The 22,605-nt window shown below is 42.3% G+C and overlaps 1 protein-coding gene across 1 annotated transcript in view; it reads right to left on the bottom strand.

Annotated features, from left to right (window-relative positions):
* EPHB1 (EPH receptor B1) overlaps positions 1-22,605 on the bottom strand; it is a 455,697-nt gene that overhangs the window by 44,622 nt on the left and 388,470 nt on the right. The window contains exon 12 of the mRNA XM_040233096.1: positions 11,268-11,483. Within this exon, the coding sequence (XP_040089030.1) occupies positions 11,268-11,483 (216 nt within the window). The remainder of the gene's footprint in view (positions 1-11,267; positions 11,484-22,605) is intronic.

Here is a 22,605-nt window from a genome sequence, read left to right as displayed (position 1 = left end):
AAAGCTGCTACACAGAGAGGGTCCGTGGAACCCTGTGGGGGCTCTGTCCACCAGTGTGGGCTGAGAAAGGGGGAAGGTTAGGTTTGTGAATTGTGTTTGTGAGCCCCAAATGCAAACAGTTAACCGAAGATGTGGCACTTTCCCTGATATGAGTGCCTTTTTGTGCTACTAGTATGTGACCTGTGAAGTCAAACACTGAGTCTGGGTCTGTAACTCAAGCATGGTGTCGTGGACTAAATGTACATGTCCTCCTCAATTTCATATGAACTCATGTTTATATTTATCACATAGCCTCCAATGTGATGGTATTTGGAGGTGGGGCCTTTGGGAGGTAATTGGGTCTAGAGGAGGTCATGAGGGTAGAGACCCCATGATGGGATTAGTGTCCTTATAGGAAGAGGAAGAGAGACCAGAGCTGCTTGCTTTCTCTGCCGCTTTCTCTGCCTCTGCCTCTCTCTGCCATGTGACCACAGAGCAAGAAGGCTGCCAACTGTAAGCTGGTAAGAGGGCTCTTGTCAGGAACTAAATTTGCCAGCATCTTGATCTTGGACTCCCAGTCTCCAGTTGCTCCAAAACTGTGAGAAATAAATGTTTACTGTGTAAGCCACCTAGTCTATGATATTTTGTTATAGCTGCTTGAGCAGACTAAGACACATGGAAATGTTATTTTGAATACCCATAACGGCATTCAGACATATACCTGCCAAAAGGAAAGTGGTGTAAATTGTACAGGTGTTAGAGCCCAGCTAAGCTCATTGATCTGTCTCTCTGGAATGTTAGGAACAATTCAGAACTCCTCCCTGTTTTAGTGGGCTTATTTCAATCCTAAGAGCACAAAGGAGCAATTCTATCTGTTCATTATACCAGGAGCCTGATGGGAAGGAAATGCTCCTGGGGCTAGAAATAGCAATTTAAAACAGAGAAGGAAGACCTGGGGGGAAGCATGGTAGAGAATTAAGACAGAATAAGAGATGAAGGCTGAGGGCCTGGTAGGAAAAACTAGAAAACTTTAATAGCTATGACTGAGGTCTTCACTTATAAAGTAAAACAAGATGTATTAGAAGCTGACGATGTTTAAAAGATCTTGAAAGAATTGCATAAATAGGGAACTTAAGATGGAGCAGAGCTGGCTGAAGGGCTATTTCATGGATCTGCTGATTAAGGGTCATTAATAAGCCGAAGGTTCCACTTTTAGTGTGGAGGAGTATGCCTCTGACATACAGATTCTCTGCGAATTAAAATACAAGAGAAGAGAAAGGAAAGAAGAAAAAAAAAAAAGAAAGGAAAAACTACCTGAAGGTTCCAGAAACTGAGCAGCACAAGGTGAGTCTTACTTTTTGCAGTTTTGCCCTGGGTCAGCTGTCCACCCAGTGGCTAAAACACTAATGGAAAAAACGACAATCTTTCTGGCTGAAGAAACCAAGGGAAGGAGTCCTGAATAATCAGGGATGCTGGAGAGCTGGGGAGGAATCCCTCAACACAAGAGAACCAGGGACATGGAATTCCAAATTCTAGGTGTAAACTTTCCTCAATTCTATGGCTGACTCCTGAACCATGCAAGCATAAGATAGACTGAAAGCCACAGGAACTGAGCTGTTGCCCACTGTAGACATAAAAGAGTCAGCAGGTTGAGTATAACATGTTAATTTCCTGCTATATCAGAAACATCAATAATCTTTGGGTCAATGTTACAGAATTCAGAGTCTCTACATCATATAATAACATTCACAACACATGTAATCCAAAACTACTAGACATACAAAGAGCCAGAGAAATGTGATCCATCTTCATGGGGAAAAAGATGCCAACCCATGATGACCTAGATTTATGATAGTGGTTACTATGGCTGTGCTCAATGGGGTAAAGAAAAATATAGTTATGATGAATTAAAAAAACATCTCAGTGAACAATTAGAAAGTATAAAAGAAAGATTCATAAGAAAGTACAAAGCTAAAAAAAAATACAATATCAGAAAAAAAATCTCTTGAGGGAAATTTTCAGAAGAATGGAGATGGTAAATGAAAGAATCAATGAATTTAAAGATAGAGATGAGGAATGGAGAAGAAAACAATGTGGAAAATAATGAACAGAGCCTTAGGAACCTGTGGGACAATCTACACATTGGTAATTATAGTCCTAGAAGGAGGGAAAATGGGAAAGGAATAATATATGACGGACTGTGGTTGAAAAATTCCCAAATAATAGTGAAAGACATAAATTTACAATTTAAGAAGCTTAGAGAATCTCAAAAAGATAAATTGGGGTGGGGGGGGAGACATGACTGGGTACATCATAGTCAAGTTAAAAACTGAAAATAATGGGAAAATCTTAAAAGCAACCAGAGAAAAAGTATATATATATATATATATATATATATATATATACACACACTTTCTATATATATCTCCTAGGGTAACCATGAAAATTGTGAAGAAGTAGAGCTGAAAAAATACATAGACAAATGAAAATTACTAGCCTGCCCACCTCTGCTTAAAGATGGGGTGGTGGCAGTGATGCAACATGGCCTGACCTCCACATCGCCCAAAGGCCAGCAGAGCCAGTTGGCAAACATGACAATTCTTTTCTGGATCTTTGGGAAGGAAAGGGGAAAGAAAGAAGGGAAATAGGCTTTCTGGGACATCACAAATGACCTAATCTGAGTAGGAAGTCAGGCACACTGTGGGGCCAGGGAGAGAGCCCCCAGCAGCCTATTCAGCAGCTCTACTTAGCCTACGAGCACATAAAAGTCAAATTTTTCTAAACAAGAGCCTTTCTAAATTTTGTATCAGAATCATCCTGGAATCTGTGCCTCTGGGCTCCTTATTAACTCCAGGTAAACCTGATACCCACCAAAATTTGAGCAATACTTATTTAAATGAAAGCCACAATTCATTCAAAAGCTGCTATTTCTCTAACTGGTTCCTTTCCAGCATCCCCATTCAATCAGAGAATGGCACCACCATCCACCCAGAGGCACAGTCCAAGATGCCAGGTGTCATCCTTGGACCTCTGTCAGCCTCTCACCCAAGTATCACCCGCTATCAAGTCTTTCCCATGTTTCTCTCCTGATTCCTCTGGGTTTCATTCAACTGCACTTGGCCTCCTAACACACATTGCTTCCACTTTTGCCATCTGTCCTCCACATTTGAGTCATGGTAAATGTTTTTTAAAAAATATTTTATTTTGAAACAAGTTTCAATATCTAGAAAAGTTTCAAGATTATTACCAAAAATGCCTATACATTCTTCATCAAGATACCCCATTCAAATTCTTAAAAACTGTCACAGAAATGCCCTATAGGGATCATATATATTACCCAGTTATCATGCCTCTTTAATGCTCTTCAATCTGGAACAGTTGTTGGTCTACTAAACTTTCGTGACTTTGAAATTTCAAGATCATAGGTTAGACATTTAATAAAGCATATCTCAATTTTAATTTTTCGGATGTTTCCTCATTATAAGACCCAAGTTATACATTTTGAACAGAGTATCTGAAATGCTGTTTTCTCACTGCATCTTCTTAAGTGGTACAGTGTCTGTTATTGGTGGCGTGAACTCTAAACATTTGATTCACATGGTGTTACCAGATTTCTCTGTAAAGTTACTTTCTCCTCTTTTGTAATACATATTTTGGGGGAAATACTTTGAGGCTATGTAAGATCCCCATTTCTCTCTCCAGTTTCACCCCAAGTACAAGCATCCATTATGTTTCTTAACTATTAATCTGATGGTCACCAAATAGTGATTTTTCATATCAGTGTTAACTCCACAGTTCCTATCTTATTCAATAGGTTATAATCTGTTCAGCTCAGTTCAGTTCAGTTCAGTTCCGTCGCTCAGTCATGTCCAACTCTTTGCGACCCCATGAATCGCAGCATGCCAGGCCTCCCTGTCCATCACCATCTCCCGGAGTTCACTCAGACTCACGTCCATCAAGGCCGTGATGCCATCCAGCCATCTGATCCTGGGTCGTCCCCTTCTCCTCCTGCCCCCAATCTCTCCCAGCATCAGAGTCTTTTCCAATGAGTCAACTCTTTGCATGAGGTGGCAAAAGTACTGGAGCTTCAGCTTTAGCATCATTCCTTCCAAAGAAATCCCAGGGCTGATCTCCTTCAGAATGGACTGGTTGGATCTCCTTGCAGTCCAAGGGACTCTCAAGAGTCTTCTCCAACACCACAATTCAAAAGCATCAATTCTTTGGCACTCAGCCTTCTTCACAGTCCAACTCTCACATCCATACATGACCACAGGAAAAACCATAGCCTTGACTAGACGGACCTTAGTCGGCAAAATAATGTCTCTGCTTTTGAATATGCTGTCTAGGTTGGTCATAACTTTTCTTCCAAGGAGTAAGCGTCTTTTAATTAATGGCTGCAGTCACCATCTGCAGTGATTTTGGAGCCCCAAAAAATAAAGTCTGACACTGTTTCCACTGTTTCCCCATCTATTTCCCATGAAGTGATGGGACCAGATGCCATGTTCTTAGTTTTCTGAATGTTGAGTTTTAAGCCAACTTTTTCACTCTCCTCTTTCCCTTTCATCAAGAGGCTTTTTAGCTTCTCTTCACTTTCTGCCCTAAGGGTGGTGTCATCTGCATATCTGAGGTTATTGATATTTCTCCTGGCAATCTTGATTCCAGCTTGTGTTTCTTCCAGCCCAGCGTTTCTCATGATGTACTCTGCATAGAAGTTAAATAAGCGGGGTGACAATATACAGCCTTGACAGACTCCTTTTCCTATTTGGAACCAGTCTGTTGTTCCATGTCCAGTTCTAACTGTTGCTTCCTGACCTGCATACAGATTTCTCAAGAGGCAGGTTAGGTGGTCTGGTATTCCCATCTCTTTCAGAATTTTCCACAGTTTATTGTGATCCACACAGTCAAAGGCTTTGGCATAGTCATTGAAGCAGAAATAGATGTTTTTCTGGAACTCTCTTGCTTTTCCCATGATCCAGCAGATGTTGGCAATTTGATCTCTGGTTCCTCTGCCTTTTCTAAAACCAGCTTGAACATCAGGGAGTTCATGGTTCACGTATACCATCAGTATATATTAAGTTCTAAATTATCCTATATTTGGACACTGGGAAGTCCTTCAAGCTGAGTATTATGTTCTTTTGACATATTACCATTATTCTTTGAGTACTTTCTTACTTTCTGGCACAAAACAATGTACACACTTCCTCTGTCTAGGCCCTGGAAGGGGCCATTTAGCTAGTGAGTCCTGGTTGCTTTTAGTATAGAAGAGAATATAGAATCCAAGATCTGAGTGCCAGGTGTATTTTTTGCTACATGGGTGCCATTGCTTTGAGGCATTCTCAGCTCATATTTATTTATCTCTTTTTATATTGAAAACCACAAGTTTCACACTGATACCTCCAATTCCAGTTCAATTTTTTTAAACATGGAGAGGCTATTTATTCAACAGCAACTTTGAAGACAAAGCCTCAGAAGTCTGAGGGGATACATTTTCCTTATTTGTACTTCAGTTCACATAATTCATTCTAGCTTTCATGCTTTCCATATTTGTACCTCCTTTTCCAAAAGCTTCCATTATCTCCAATATAATTTTCAATATCTCTATGTATATAGCTAATATCTCAATCATATTGGGTTTCCAGCTCCCTCACCTGTGAGTCTCAATTCCTGCTAGGGTTTACTTCTCTAGGTCAGGCTACCTAAGCTGGGACTGCCAAATGGTCTTTTGGAGAAAGAAAGAAAGAAAGAAAGGAAGCCAAGAGAGGTTTTTTGTTTGTTTATAAAGAAGGGAGGGAAGATATTGGAAAGAAAAAGCAAGAGGTAAAACCAGGTTATTTTTCTAAAATGGAAATTAATCACCTTTGGGTCATGTGTGTGTATCGGTGTACACCCTTCTCTCCCCCCACCCCTACCCCCATACACAGAATGACTGCTTATTGCTCTAAGGCAGTAAATTCCATCACAAATGTCCAGGAGGCCCCATCTAATGTAACTACTGCTGACCTCATTGGTCAGTTTCCCTTCTTTATCCAAATGCCAAGTACAGGTGTCCTCTCTCAGCTTTTCTAAAATTCCACCTTCCCTATTGACACAAGTCCTTTGTATGTACTACTTATGTTTCTCAGTGCTCTAACCTACCTTATGCATTTGGTTGACTTTGCTGGAGCCCATCTCCTCTGAAAGCTCTCCTTAATTCCCCTAGATCTAATAAGGCTGTTTTTCTTATGTATTATTTTCTTCATGCTGTCACAGAATACAGTGACTCTCATCTCAACTGTCAATTATGCACTTATTTGTGTATGCATCTGACTAAGCTTCCCTTTCCTCATTCAGTTGTGAGTAATGTGAGAACAGTAATGCTGTCTCTTTTCAATCCTAATTGTGCCTCCAGATTGTAGCCCAGGATTGGCACATAGTAGATGATCAATAAATATTTTTCATGTGAATAAACTGCATTTTTAGAAACATAAATAGTTTAGTCATAAAACATGATAATTTTCTCTATTTTGAATAAAAGGAAAAACATGGAAGAATAATATGGTAAAATGGATCCTGAAAGCTGTTAGGTTTAGGAGTTTATACACTTCATCATTTAGAAGAAACACATACAAAGTCACAACAGATGATCTAAATAATGTGTGCAGGACAATAACATAGGAAGCTTTACATCTAAGAAACTTTCAGTGTAAGGCATATACAGACTGTATGTTTGGTTCACATTATTATTTATGTGACTCAAGGTCATTAAAATGTCAAGCTTTCCAAATGTAGAATAGCGTTCCATTCAAAACTCATATGTGAGTGTATATGTATTACTAGGTAGTTTTAGGTAGATCACTAGACAAAGTGATCTTAAGTTGAAAGAAAATACATTTGAAAAGAGCCAAGATTTTTTAAAGATGAATGAAGATACTTTAATTTATCCAAACAGTAAAACTCTTGCTAAAATTAATATAATCAGAATAATACTGAAAGTAAAACTTTTGATAAAGTTACTATAATTAGAATAATATGGTTGGGCATAAGAATAAATAAATTGACCAATGGAGGAGATTTTAGAATCAAAACACTGTTTATGTAAGGAACTTAACATATGACAAGAATGACATATGGGCCAATAAAATATGGAAAATATCTTCAATAATGGTGTTGATATAATTTTCTATATTTACCTGCATAACAACACAATAAAAATATATGTCCTAACATATTCAAAATCATATTTGAGAATAGCCCTGGTGTCTACCAACAAGAAGATGGATAAACATAGACTGTTACAGTAATTAAGAAAAAATGACTGCTTCACTCAGCAACAGGAAAGGATCTCATACTCAGAATGCTAAAAGAAAGCAGTCAGGCATGAAGAGCATCCTGATTCCATTTATGAGGAGTTCTAGAAGAGATGAAAGAAACCTGTATTTGAAAAAAAGCCAGAACAGCAGGCACCTCTACATTTGGGACAGAGGAAGGACATGAGGGAACTTCCTGGTATGACGACCAAGTTCTCTATTTTGATAGAATTTGGGGTCACATAGTTGTATGCATTTGTTAAAACTCTGTAAATGTACACTTAAAATCTGTGTACTTCTTTATGCAAATTTTGCCTTAATCAAGGAAAGAAGTATAAACAAATATATATACTCTCATTAAAAGACATATGCCAAAGTGTTTATGGGTGATGTGTACTAATGTCTACAACTTTTCTGGAAATATATCAACAAAAGAGGGTGGAGTGATGAATAGACAGAGGAATGGATTAATTAAATAGTTACATGATAAATCAAACTTATCAAGATAATAAAATAGTATAGGAAATTTTAAAAAGCATTTTATAACCTTGGGATGGAGAGAACTTTTAGAATAAGCCAAAAAATCCAAGTAGAGAAAAAGATAAATTTTTGACCAAATGAATATGAACCACTTTTGCAAGCCAAAGGGCATCATAAATAATATCAAAAAGACAAGTGCATTTTTTTAAATACAAAAAAGAATTGTACTGGGACTTCCTTGGTGATTCAGTGGTTAAGAATTTGCCTTCCAATGCAGGGGACATAGTTCGATCCTTGGTCTGGTAACTAAGCTCCCACATGCTGTGGGGCAACTAAGCCTGAGTGCTGCAATGAAGGTGCAGAGCAGACAAAAAGAAAAAAATAATCTTTATGAAAAAGAATTGTACTTTTTTGTACAGGAAAACATGAAGGAACTAATTGTATCATATATGGCAGAAAAAGGGTCAATATTTCTACTATAAAAAGAATTCTTATACATTTCTAAGAAACCAGAAAGTAACCCAATAGAAAAATAGGTAAATACATGTATAGATGATTAGTGAAAGAAGAAACATGAATCCCAATAACTATGCAAAAAGATCTTTAGGAGTCAGTTGAAAATTCAATGAAAACAAAACGAGTTATCATTTTTCATCTTTGGATTAGCAAAATTTTAAATATTGATTACTTCCAATGCTGGTAAAGATATTAGAAGATGGGCACCATATATCCCTAGTGGACTGTGAAGGTTTACAAACTTTCAAAGTAGCAACCTGGAGTAAGAATCCCCAAAAGACACACAAGACACAGAAAAACAGGCACAGCATGATCCCATTTTTATAAAATAAAAAATTTCTTTTTGAACAAAGATAAAAATGTGGAAGCAGACACATCTAACTGTTGAAACTGATGCTTCAGAACAGGAGTTGGTAAACCATTGCCTAAGTACCAAATCTGGCAGGTCACCTGCCTTTTTATAGTCCAGGGGCTAGGAATGGCATTCATACATTTTTAAAGGGTTACATTTTAAATGGTTATATAATCATGTACATAATATCCTCATTTGGCCTCTTAGCCAGCGAAGTCTAAAATATTTTCTATATGGCACTCACTTTAGGAAAAGTTCACCGAACCCTTCTTTAAGGGAATTGTAGGTTTTTATTTATCCTTTTTTCTTCTCTGTATTGTTCTGACTTTTATAATAATCAGGTATTGTTTTTGCAAGTTTAATGGATATAGCTGGTGGGTGGATTAGGAAGATCAGTCACTCTTGATGCTGTTAAGAATGGATGTCTGAAGACAAAAGGAAACCAGGGAGACTCACTAGGAAGCTACTGTAACAGTCCAGGTGAGAGAGAATGGTGCTTTGGAATAGGGTGGGGTCACAGTACAGATGTGAGAGTTGGATCATAAAGAAGGCTGAGCGCCAAAGAATTGATGCTTTCAAACTGTGGTGCTGGACAAGACTCTTGAGAGTCCCTTGGACAGCAAGGAGATCCAACCAGTCAATCCTAAGCAAAATCAACCCCGAATGCTCATTGGAAGAACTGATGTTGAAGCTGAAGCTCCAACACTTTGGTCACCTGATGCAAAGAGCTGACTCACTGGAAAAGACCCTGATGCTGGGAAAGACTGAAGGCAGGAGGAGAAGGGGACGACAGAGGATGAGATGGTTAGATGACAGCACCAACTCAATGGACATGAATTTAAGCAAACTCCAGGAGATGATGAAGGACAGGGAAGCCTGGTGTGTTGCAGTCCATGTGGTAGCAAAGTCAGACACGTGACTGAACAGCAGCAGAGAGGAGAAGAAAGGAGCAGACATTATAGAAACCTATAGGAATAGGGCAGGGCTGCTCTGGTGGCTCAATGGTAAGGAATCTGCCTGCCAATGCAAGAGATACAGGTTTGATCCTTGGGTCAGGAAGATCCCCTGGAGAAGGAAACAGCAACCCACTCCAATATTCTTGCCTGGGAAATCTCATGGACAGAGGAGCCTGGTGGGCTACAGTCCATGGGGTCAGAAAAGAGTTGGCCACAACTTAACGACTAAACAACAACAACATAGGGTTAGTGGAAGGATTGTACTTGGATGGGGAGGCACAGAGAGAACTCAAGACTGATTCCTAGGTTTCACCATTAAGAATGGTGCAACCACTGAGCTGAAGAGATGGCGGAGAGGAGATTGGCAAGTAAATCAAGAGCTCTATTTAGGACCTGTTAAGTTCTAAAGGGAATTGTGTGAACTAGGCAGTTGAACACAGATGATTATAGCTGTTCAGGCTGTAGAGGAGGGGGCTGAGATAGAAATACAAATTTGAGAGTACTCATCATGTTGTTGTTGTTCAATTACCAAGTTGTGACACTTATAGCTTTCTGGAAGTAATGGAGACAGAGAAGACAACTGAGGCAGAACACAGATGGGCTCTGGGCTAGGCATTTACAACTGGCCTCCCGTTTACAATTCATGGGCAGGAATGAAAGTGCGCTTCAGGCTGGACACTCACAACTAGCCTCCTGTTTGCACTTCCAGAGACAGAAGATAGGTGGGCCCCAGGTAGGCATTTTCAATCAGTCTCCTATTTGCTCTCCAAAATGGAAATAACAACAGAAACAGGGAAATAGCCAGGCTTTGTCTCTTGTGGGCACCTTAAAATAACCAGCATGGCAGGAACAGAGAAGGGCTAAATTTTGTTTGAGTAAAAGATCAAGAGATCACATATTTCCCTCCTTGGGGCAAGGGAGAGACTACACATGCACAGAGATTCTTTGGGGGTCAAAAGTCAGGGGATGCCAGGTCATAATAAGTTTGGCTTCTATCCTCCCAGACACTTTTGTGTTGAAATCCATCTTGGCTAAGGAGTGCACGCGCACCTAGGGGAGGGTCACAGAGTTCGGCAATGTGTCTTATGTACTCTGCTTTTGCAAAAAATGTTTTACTTTTCTCTTTACCTTCTACCTCTTCATCAGAATTCTTTCTTGTCAAGGTAGGTAAGGACTGGGGATTTAGGCTCTAGTCACACTTCTGTGGTCTAGTGGTTAGGATGCCTGGTCAGGAAACCAAAGTCTCATTTCCAACTACCACTCACTGCTGCTGCTTTCTGCAAGCTATCACTAGCTGCTGCATATGCCCCAAATCAGGACCAGGAATCTACTTGATGACACAGTGCTCAACCCAACCGGAGCCTGCTCCCTGTAGATGATGTCTTTCGTGCCACTGACCAAATGTTTGGACTCCCCCAAATCATCCTTTTCAAAACATCCTTTTTCATTGGCCAGGAACAGCATGGCTTCAGAGGAGACACCAACACTTCCTCACAGCCTGTGCCCTAACATTTGCCTGAACAACCAGTGGCTGTCATTTCTCCCGGATGAATGGTCCACCCGGCATTTGGCTTTCCCAGAGAACAAATGAGCTCTGGTCGCAGTCCCTCCCTGTATGCCCCACCATGGGTCCTCACTATGTGCAGCCACTTTTTACTCCTGCCATACTTTGACCTGCAAAGACCCAGAAGGACTCACCAAGGAGCTGGTGTAGGTGGGATCTGAGGTGTCATCCTGGAGGTAGCGGGAAAGGCCAAAGTCGGACACCTTGCACACCAAGTTACTGTTGACCAGAATGTTCCTTGCAGCTAGGTCCCGGTGCACGTAGTTCATTTCCGCCAGGTACTTCATGCCTGCGGCGATACCCCTCAGCATCCCCACCAGCTGGATCACCGTGAACTGTCCGTCATTTTGCTGTAATAAGACACCAAAGGCATCCAGATCAAGACTGGCTTCAGTGGTTACAAGGAAGCCACACTGCCAGGGTCCCACTGCTAGACCCTTCTGTCAGTGCTGGACTAAGCTGCTTCCACCTCCTCCTGGTGCCACTCCCATTCTCTTACCTCTCCTCCAATACTCTGCCTTCTTCTGGCCAAGCCTTGTGGATTCCATCTTCAAGTTACATCTCAAAGCCATTCACTCCTCTCTGCCTTCACTGCCACCATTCTAACCAAGTCATCTTCATCCATCACCTGTAACAGCTTCCCTCCACCTGCTCCCCTCTGAAATCCCTTCTCTAAGGGAAGTTAGAGCCATCCTTGTAAGACATAAATCCAGTCATGTCACAGGCTGGCTTAAAGCACTCTACTGGCCTCCTATTGCATTAAGGGAAAGTGCCAATCTCCTCAGCTTGGCCCACAGGGCCCCAGGGGATCACCTTATGCCACTTTGTCTTGCACTCCCATGCTGAAGGCACAGTGCCTGATGACCTTTCAGTTCGCTCTCTGGCCAGTTCTCTCCTTCCTGCTTCAGCGCCCTGATACAGGCTCTTTACTCTGCTTCTGCCCCATAGTCAATACCCGCTTGCCTCAAATCTCCACTTAAATGTCACCTCCTCAGAGAGGAGTGTCCCTATAACCAGTCCCCTCCCCCACCCATAACTATCACGTTCATGTTACAGTGCGTGCTCTTACTTTCCTTCTTAGCACGTATCAATCACAAGGTGTAGTTGTATGTATGGATGGCTGTGTGTCTGCCTGTCCTGCTGCTCTGAGATAACTCTGTCCCTTGTAGACGCCATAGCACTCCCAGTGCTGATGACGTTTGAGTAGACAAATGTAGCTCAACAAACATTTGCTGGATGAACAACTGGTACGTTACTTCCTGGCCCCAGAACTAAATGTTAAGATGTTTTCCTGGACACTGGGATAACACATGTGCCTCAGAGGGCTGGCTGGTCAGGAGAAGTGCTTGCGCCATGTCTGGCTTGTGGACCGTCCCAGTAAATGAGCGCTGTTGCTGGCCGACCTCCTGCCAACTTGAAGCGTTGTCTTCTTTCCAACAAGTTTCTTACCTGGCTGCCCTCCCTCCTCCATGGCTACAGACAGCTTGTCAGTGAATGAATGTGTCCCTTCCTCCACCTCCCCAAAGCCACTGAGTTTGGACATTGCCCACACTGGTTACATCAGTGGACCCTGGACTGTGCTGTCAAGAACACATTTTCCCAATCAGTCCAGCCCCAGCTACTCCCTAAAGTGCTGTGGGTTATGTAAGGAGAGCATGGTCCAGGCATTGAGGTGCTCTGACTCGGGGAGAGGTGGGAGGAGTCAAGATACCCTGGGTTAGTCTAGTTATTGCTGAACACAAACCTTGGACAAAGCAGCCTTTCCCTCTGCCCCGGGGTCCTGTGAAATACAGGAAGCGTAAACAATGTGAGGAGCTCCCATTTATTGAGCATCTACTGTCTGAGATGGCATACAATGCACTCACATGCATTATCTCACTAACATGTATGGGACACATCATTTAGGCATGTGGTTGTACAAAAGTAAGTTTCTATAAAAAAATAAGTAAGGAAAAATAAAACAGCTGTTATCAAAATGTTACACATTTTTTTATTCAGGGAAAAATCCAACAATTGAAAAGGTTAACAATGGTGGCATTAATTGTTGAAGACTCTGTTCCTCATGCAAGATTCCAAGCCTGGGGATGGTTATGCTCCTCGGTCAGTTGAAGGAGGAGAGCAAACTGGCATGCCCTCTATTCCTTCCTGAGCACACCTCCTCCACCGGAAGGAGGTCCCCCCAAACATACTGAGTCTGACACACTCCGAGTTTCAATTTCTCACTCAAACCTTAACCACCTCCCAATCTGCCCAGAACGCTTTCCCTGCAATATTTGCTTCTAACCAACTCCAAAAGAAAGTGCAGGGCCGCTTTTTGGAAACTGATTGGTTTTCAGCACATGGTGCCCATCTGCCAGAGCTGGATGTGCTGTGAGTGATGCAAATCTTTCTTACTAATGAACTTCACTCCACACCTCCCTAAGAAGCTAGCCCTGCTTTCCCCAGCACCATCATTTCTCTAAGTGGATCTCTGGGGATCTGCCTCCCCAGAAAGTTGTCATGCAACTTTCGTATATTAGAAAATGTATTTCAGCCGCAAGCCACAAGGGTCGAGTTTTTTCAATTCAGTTTGTTACTTCTCCTCTGTAAGTGGAGACAACAATGTGGTTAAAAATAAATGTCTCCCTACAGAAGCCCACTTGCCGACAGATGTTGGGGAGGGCACTGATGGCAGCTGGAAGCAGTTCTGCCAAGAGCAGCATTGAAAGCATTTGCAGATTTGTGTCTGTGTTTCCACTTTAAGTCATTAAAAACTTCACCGAGCTGCTTCATTTTCTGATTTGAATATTTAGATCAGTCATCTTACAGATTCTGGTGTCAACAAAGGACAAGAAATGGTTAAAAGTCCAGGTACTTCTTGGTGGGTCTGAGCTCCATCTCTTACTGGCTGCATGCCCTTGGGTAAGTTATTTAACTGCCAGAGTAGTGATCACCACATCTGTAAAATAAGAGTAGAGTGAATCTCTTTTCCTTAGATTTGAGATTCAAGGTTAAATGAGATAATACATATGGAGGGATTGGCTCAGTGCCTCATCCATACGAAGACAGCAGCCACTATTGCTGACATTATCAGTAAGGCCATAATGTCTTACTAACCAGCTCTCCCATGAACCCCAGGTGCCTGGCAAGAGAGATGGAAGACACCACAAGCCAAGACTGTAAGTTCCTCCTGGCCTCTTTGGTGTGGGGGGCAGATATCTTAGAATCACTGCTCTCAGAGAGGCTAGTTCACTGAGAATTCAGAGTTCAGCAGATTGGCACACCCACCCAAACTGTCAGTCAGTCAGTTCAGTTGCTCAGTCGTGTCTGACTCTGCAAGCCCATGGACTGCAGCACACCAGGCTTCCTTGTCTATTACCAATTCCCAGAGCTTGCTCAAACTCATGTCCATCAAGTCGGTGATGCCATCCAACCATTACACCCTCTGTCATCCCCTTCTCCTCCCACCTTCAATCATTCCCAGCACCAGGGTCTTTTCCAATGAGTCAGTTCTTCACATCAGGTGGCCAAAATATAGAAGTTTCAGCTTCAGCATCAGCCCTTCCAAAGAATATTCAGGACTGATTTCCTTTAGGATGGACTGGTTGGATCTCCTTGCAGTCCAAGGGACTCTCAAGGGTCTTCTCCAACACCACAGTTCAAAAGCATCAATTCTTCAGCGCTTAGATTTCTTTATAGTCCAACTCTCACATCCATACATGACCACTGGAAAAACCATAGCTTTGACCAGAGTGACATTTGTTGGCAAAGTAATATCTCTGCTGTCTAGGTTGGTCATAACTTTTCTTCAAAGGAGCAAGCATCTTTTAATTTCATGGCTGCAGACACCATCTGCAGGGATTTTGGAATCCAAGAAAATAAAGTCTTTCACTGTTTCCATTGTTTCTCCATCTATTTGCCATGAAGTGATGGGACCAGATGCCATGATCTTTGTTTTCCAAATGTTGAGTTTTAAGCCAACTTTTTCACTCTCTTATTTCACTTTCATCAAGAGGCTGTTTAGTTCTTCTTCACTTTCTGCCATAAGGGTGGTGTCATCTGCATATCTGAGGTTATTGATATTTTTCCCAGCAATCTTGATTCCAGCTTGTGCTTCATCCAGCCAGTGTTTCTCATGATGGACTCTGCATATAAGTTAAATAAGCAGGGTGACAATATACAGCCTTGATGTACTCCTTTTCCTTTGGAACCAGTCTGATGTTCCATGTCCAGTTCTAATTTTGCTTGCTGACCTATATACAGATTTCTCAGGAGCCAGGTCAGGCAGTCTGGTATTCCCATCTCTTGAAGAATTTCCACAGTTTGTTGTGATCCATAGAGTCAAAGGCTTTGGCATAGTCAATAAAGCAGATGTTTTTCTGGAACTCTCTAACTTTTTCAATGATCCAACGGATGTTGGCAATTTGATGTCTGGTTCTTCTGCCTTTTCTAAATCCAGCATCTTGAACATCTGGAAGTTCATGGTTCATGTACTGTTGAAGCCTGGTTTGGAGATTTTTGAGCATTACTTTGCTAGTGTGTGAGATGATTGCAATTGTGTGGTTATTTGAACATTCCTTAGCATTGCCTGTCTTTAGGATTGGAATGAAAACTGACCTTTTCCAGTCCTGTGGCCACTGCTGAGTTTTCCAAATTTGCTGGCATATTGAGTACAACACTTTCATAGCATCATCTTTTAGGATTTTAAACTGCTCGAATTTCTATCACCTCCACTAGCTTTGTTCTTAGTGATGCTTCCTAAGGTCCACTTGACTTCACATTCCAGGATGTCTGGCTCCAGGTGAGTGATCACACCATCGTGATTATCTTGGTCATGAAGATCTTTTTTGTACAGTTTTTGTGTGTATTCTTACCACCTCTTCTTAATATCTTCTGCTTGTATTAGGTCCATACCATTTCTGTCCTTTATTGAGCCCATCTTTGCATGAAATATTCCCTTGATTTCTCTAATTTTCTTGAAGGGATCTCAAGTCATTTACATTCTATTGTTTTCCTTTATTTCTTTGCATTGATTGCTAAGGAAGGCTTTCTTATCTCTCTTTGCTATTCTCTGGAACTCTGCATTCAAATGGGTATCAGTTCAGTTCAGTTCAGTTCAGTCGCTCAGCTGTGTCTGACTGTGACCCCATGAATCGCAGCACACCAGGCCTCTCTGTCCATCACCAACTCCCAGAGTTCACTCAGACTCATGGCCATCGAGTCAGTGATGCCATCCAGCCATCTCATCCTCTGTCATCCCCTTCTCCTCCTGCCCCCAATCTCTCCCAGCATCAGAGTCTTTTCCAATGAGTCAACTCTTTGCATGAGGTGGCCAAAATACTGGAGTTTCAGCTTTAGCATCATTCCTTCCAAAGAACATCCAGGGCTGATCTCCTTCAGAATGGACTGGTTGGATCTCCTTGCAGCCCAAGGGACTCTCAAGAGTCTTCTCCAACACCACAGTTCAAAAGCAATTTGATGTCTGGTTCTTCTGCCTTTTCTAAATCCAGCATCTTGAACATCTGGAAGTTCATGGTTCATGTACTGTTGAAGCCTGGCTTGGAGAATTTTGAGCATTACTTTACTAGTGTGTGAGATGAGTGCAATTGTGCAATAGTTTGAGCATTCTTTGGCATTGCCTTTCTTGGGGATTGGAATGAAAACTGACCTTTTCCAGTCCTGTGGCCACTGCTGAGTTTTCCACATTTGCTGGCATGTAGAGTGCAGCACTTTCACAGCATCATCTTTCAGGATTTGAAATAGCTCAACTGGAATTCCATCACCTCCACTAGCTTTGTTCATAGTGATGCTTTCTAAGACCTACTTGACTTCACATTCCAGGATGTCTGGCCCTAGGTGAGTGATCACACCATTGTGATTGTCTTGGTCATGAAGATCTTTTTTGTATAGGTGTTGTGTGTATTCCTGCCACCTTTTCTTAATATCTTCTGCTTCTGTTAGGTCCATACCATTTCAATTTGCCTTTAGCTTGTCTTCTTTTCTCAGCTATTTGTAAGGCCTCCTCAGACAACCATTTTGCCTTTCTGCATTTCTTTTTCTTGGGGATGATCTTGATCACTGCCTCTTGTACAATGTCATGAACCTCCATCCATAATTCTCCAGGCACTCTATCAGAATCCCTTGAATCTATTTGTCACTTCCACTGTATAATCGTAAGGGATTTGATTCAGGGCATACCTGAATCTTCTAGTGGTTTTCCTTACTTTCTTCAATGTAGGTCTGAATTTGGCAATAAGGAGTTCATGATCTGAACCACAGTCAGCTCCCAGTCTTGTTTTTGCTGACTGTATAGAGCTTCTGAATCTTTGCCTGCAAAGAATATAATCAATCTGATTTTGGTATTGACCATCTGGTGATATCCATGTGTAGTCTTCTCTTGTGTTGCTGGTAGAGGGTGTTTGCTATGACCAGTGTGTTCTCTTGGCAAAACTCTATTAGCCTTTGACATGCTTCATTTTTTACTCCAAGGGCAAATTTGCCTGTTACTCCAGGTATCTCTTGACTTCCTACTTTTGCATTCCAGTCCCCTATAATGAAAAGGACCTTTTTTGGGGGGTGTTAGTTCTAGAAGGTCTTGTAAGTCTTCATAGAACCATTCAATTTCAACTTCTTCAGCATTACTGGTCGGGGCATAGACTTGGATTACTGTGATATTGAATGGTTTGCCTTGGAAATGAACAGAGATCATTCTGTTGTTTTTGAGACTGCATCCAAGTACTTTTGTTGACGATGATGGCTACTGTTTCTTCTAAGGGGTTTTTGCCCACAGTAGTAGATATAATGGTCATCTGAGTTAAATTTAGCCAATTCAGTCCATTTTAGTTCACTGATTCTTAAAATGTCAATGTTCACTCTTACCATCTCCTGTTTGACCACTTCCAACTTGCCTTGATTCATGGATATAACATTCCCGGTTCCTATGCAATATTGCTCTTTACAGCATTAGACTTTACTTCCATCACCAGTCACATCCACAACTGGGTTTTGTTTTTGATTTGGCTCTGTCTCTTCCTTCTTTCTGGAGCTATTTCTCCACTGATCTCCCATAGCATATTGGGCACCTACCAACCTGGAAAGTTCATCTTTCAGTGTCCTATCAGCCTTTTCATCCTGTTCATGGTGTTCTCAAGGCAAGAATACTGAAGTGCTTTGCCATTCCCTTTTCCAGTGGACCACGTTTTGTCAGAATTCTCCACCATGACCCGCCCATTTTGGGTGGCCCTACATAGCATGGGTCATAGCTTCATTGAGTTAAACAAGGCTGTTGTCCATGTGATCAGTTTGGTTAGTTTCTTGTGATTGTGGTTTTCATTCTGTCTGTCCTCTGATGGATAAGGACAAGAGGCTTATGGAAACTTCCTGATGGGAGAGACTTACTGAGGGGGAAACTGGGTCTTGTTCTGATGGGCAAGGCTGTGTTCAGTAAATCTTTAATCCAATTTTCTGTTGATGGGGGCGGGGGGCTGTGTTCCCTCCATGTCGTTTGACCTGAGGCCAAACTACGGTGGAGGTAATGAAGTTAATGGTGACCTCCTTCAAAAGGGTCTATGCAGGCCCTGCTGCAGTCAGTGCCCCAGTCCCTGCAGCAGGCCACTGTCGACCCTCACTTCCTACTCCCCAAACTGCAGTAGGACCTAATGACAGAGGCCTAAAGTTAGGATCAATTAATCTATAAACTCTGACTTCTTCCCTTCCTTGGTTTTTGTATGGCAAGTCATACTTCATAGAATATGTTTTCATCCTTAACACTGGTCCTGTGGAGTAGGTAAGGCAGGAGATATTACTTCATTTTTATAAAGAAGATAAAAGAAGTCCAGAAAGTTTAAGTGATTAGCCTTAAGTCATTCTGTGTGATATTCATTTATTAAAAAAATCTAAGTCCAAACAACAAATTGCTTCTCCACTGACATTCCATCTTTGATCGATTGGGAATGACTGCCTGTGTGGAAAAGTCTGTGTATAAGCTCTGTAGGAAGGAGAGCTATGATTGATGAATGATGTCTGCGATGGCCATAGAAATAGAAAGGAGAGCCTTGAACCACAAATATGCTACACTAATCTGAATCTTTTCTAATTCCTGGCCAGTGCCTTTTCCACCTAAAGGGAATCAGTCCTGAATATTCATTGGAAGGGCTGATGCTGAAGCTGAAACTCCAATGCTTTGGCACCTGACGTGAAGAACTGACTCATTGGAAAAGACCCTGATGCTGGGAAAGATTGAAAGGAGGAGGAGGAGGGGACAACAGAGGATGAGATGGTTGGATAGCATCACCAACTCGATGGACATGAGTTTGAGCAAGCTCCGGGAGTTGGGGATGGACAGGGAAGCCTGGCATGCTGCAGTCCATGGGGTCACAAAGAATCAGACACGACTGAGCAACTGAACTGAACTGATGCTAACTCTGCAATACTTTTTCTTTCAGATCTGCAGGGAAATCACATACTATGATAAGACAGTCACACCAGTTGAGTTCATAATCTTGGTGAATCTTATAGATATGAACATTAAGTTTTTCTGACATGTCCAGCTGTTTTATATTCAGTTCATTGATGTAAACTTCCACAAAAGAACTTCCAGAGATAATGAACATCAACATACAAAGATAAACAAGACAGAAAAAAAAAAAAAAGCCCAGATTTCTTAGAACTCTGGGAAAGGATCTGGTTCCATGCTGAGCACATGGTAAAAACAGTTTATAGAAGAAATACAGGCTGGGTGAAGTGATTTAAACTTTCTTCCCTTCACAAAATGCTTTCTGCTGAAATTGCTTTTCTGCAAATTCACTGAAGCCACTTGCTGGCCCTTTTATTAGACAGGAAGGATTTAGGTATTTCAACTTTCATTGACAAACTCACTTCAGGAAATGAAACCCTTATTTGATTTGTTTGAAGAGAATGAATCATAGATTTTTTTTACCTGAAAGAGCCCTTTCAAGACCATCCAGCTCAATGCCTTTAGTTTATAGATTGGGAAATTGAGTTAACAGACTTGCTCAAGGCCACATGGTGACTCATAGCAGAGTCCAAAACAGGGCCTTGGTCTCAGAACTTGCAATCTGGGATTCTCTTCCTGACAACTGACTTGCTGTCATCTAGATCCAGCCTATGAATGAGCATCCCATGAATGATAAATGCCCCCAACTGACATTGCTCAGTGACTTTTAAGAGTTTCCCAGTTGCGGCCATATGTGAATGAACCAGCAATAACCACAAAGCCTTGCTTTAGCCAAGAGGGCCTTACAGAGCAGGCCAACCTTCTTGGCTAGGGCATAAGGCATTGAAGAGGGCTTTAGCGCTTGTGTCTAAGATGATGGAAGAGCTACCAGATTGAATCCCCTAAATCTGAGTGCCAAGAAGGAAATATTTAATTATAGATTTGCATGCTACCTAATCCATAGCACATTTTTAAAAAATATAGATAATTATGACCCTACTGAATGTATGGTTAAACAATAGCAATGTTTCCAATCCCTCCATAATGTGAAGGATTCTAAGTTCTGCAATGAGAGAGGAGCGCTGAGTGGACTGTGAGAAGCAGTGTCTGATGTCATCACTGGACCCTTGATGCCCAAAGGCTCTGAGACTGAGCTGGAGGCATGGCCACAATCCAAAGTTACTACGTCTGGTGTGAAGGGGCCCCTTTGTGGGGTTGGAGGAGAGAACAGGTGCACAAATTGAAGTCGGACACTTTTCCTTTCTTCTCTGAATGGCGATCCTAAAATTATACTACCTCCCAGAAGATGGACCCTGCAGAACTGAACTGATGACCCACTTTTCAATTTTATCAAGCAGCAGATACATCAATTAATGCTACTATGCTCCAGGGTCTGGCAGTAAGGCTGAAATTAGATTTATAGATTACCTGCCTCTACACCGCGCAGGGAGTCGGACACGCTTCATTTCCTTCCCCTCCTGGCGCTGCCTGCTCTGGCCGCTCCCTTTCTGCCATCTTTCCCCTCCATTTCCCTGTGCTCCTCTCTCACGTCAAGCTTTTCTCTCACTGCCTAGGCTGCATCATCATGAAAAATAACTGGCATCCAACTTGCCCCCATGTCCTGTGCCCTCCAAATGGAAAAATGCATGTGCAGAGCAGCACAGAGTTCTGACTTTTTGCAGGCTTCTGAGCATGAATCGCTTTGCTCCCCTGCATGTTCTCGGGAGAGAATCTCATCTCAGTTCCCAGGCTGTGTTGAGAGTCTCTGAGAAGCACAGACAGGTGACTTGCAGGAAATAAATGACTCCTGAATGGGTCTGGAGGCTGGTTCCAGAAGATACTTCTTCTAATATTACCACCTATTCATGTTTATTTGACTGTCTGCATGAGCAATCTGATCATGAAGGAATGCCCCCAGGGGAGCATGGTCCATGCCCCACTGTGACAAGGACAAGAGATCCGTGTACACTCAGGATGCTCCATCAATCCTGCCACACCCAACTGCTTTTGCTCCAGAAATGGTCTTTTATTCTACTACCCTCTACTCAGTGCTCACTGTGCTAGGTGCTGGGGTTATACAAAGTATATCCCACACCCTCAAGGAGACTGTACCATGCAAAGTACATGGGCCCCATCACCTATATCATCTGCCCCCCAACCTGCCAAACAAAAGCCACTACTGCCTATCGACCCAGACGAGCATAAAGCATGTGCTCCCCCTGCAAAGGAAGCTTCAGTATGTACAAGTGCAGCTTCTAGACAAGCCCTCAGCTTCCTGTCCACAGGGAAGCCCCTAAATTCTACTTGTGGGCTTCAGAGCCACCATGCAACTGCTGACAGATTACTGAACAGGCCACCCTGACTTCAGCCTCTGAATACGCAGCTCTACTGTTCTGTCAGCCTATCTGCTGTCTGGCACATTCCTCCTTCTTCAATATTGGAGAAGTTCTCCCTCCTCTTTGAAGCCACCCCTGGCTTTCTCAAGAAGGTTTCAGTTCTACTACATGTGATACCTCTGTCCTTCATGTGTGGAAACAAAAAGTCACCCCAGGGATTGGAGCCTGCCAGGCTCCTCCATCCATGGAATTCTCCAGGCAAGAATACTGGAGTGGGTTTCCACTTCCTTCTCCAGGGGATTTTCCCAACCCAGGGATGGAACCCAAGTCTCTTGCATTGCAGGCAGATTCTTTACCATCTGAGCCACCAGAGAAGCCCGTCATCACATATGTGACACCTCTGTGCTTCATGCATAGAAACAAAAAGTACAATCCAGACAGATGATTATTGGAAGCTTTGGGCATGAAGGTCCTGGGGGGCAGGAGCATCTCCGAAGGTTGTATTCTCTATGATGGACATAGCAGGACTTCCCATCCCTTATGTGTAAGAAGACATCAGGTTGCAGTACCCATCAAAATGTGGGGAGTGCTTCCTCTCCATGAATCTGAGTGGGCTCATCACCATGATTGAAGGATGCTATGTGACTGTTCAGGCTAGGTTACAGAACTGATACAGCTTCTACCTTCTGTGCTCAGGATGCT

Source organism: Oryx dammah, unplaced genomic scaffold (assembly GCF_014754425.2).
Source record: "Oryx dammah isolate SB20612 unplaced genomic scaffold, SCBI_Odam_1.1 HiC_scaffold_2, whole genome shotgun sequence".
NCBI lineage: Eukaryota > Metazoa > Chordata > Mammalia > Artiodactyla > Bovidae > Oryx > Oryx dammah.
Note: the sequence above shows the minus strand (reverse complement) of the source record. Positions and strands in the feature narration are given on the sequence as shown.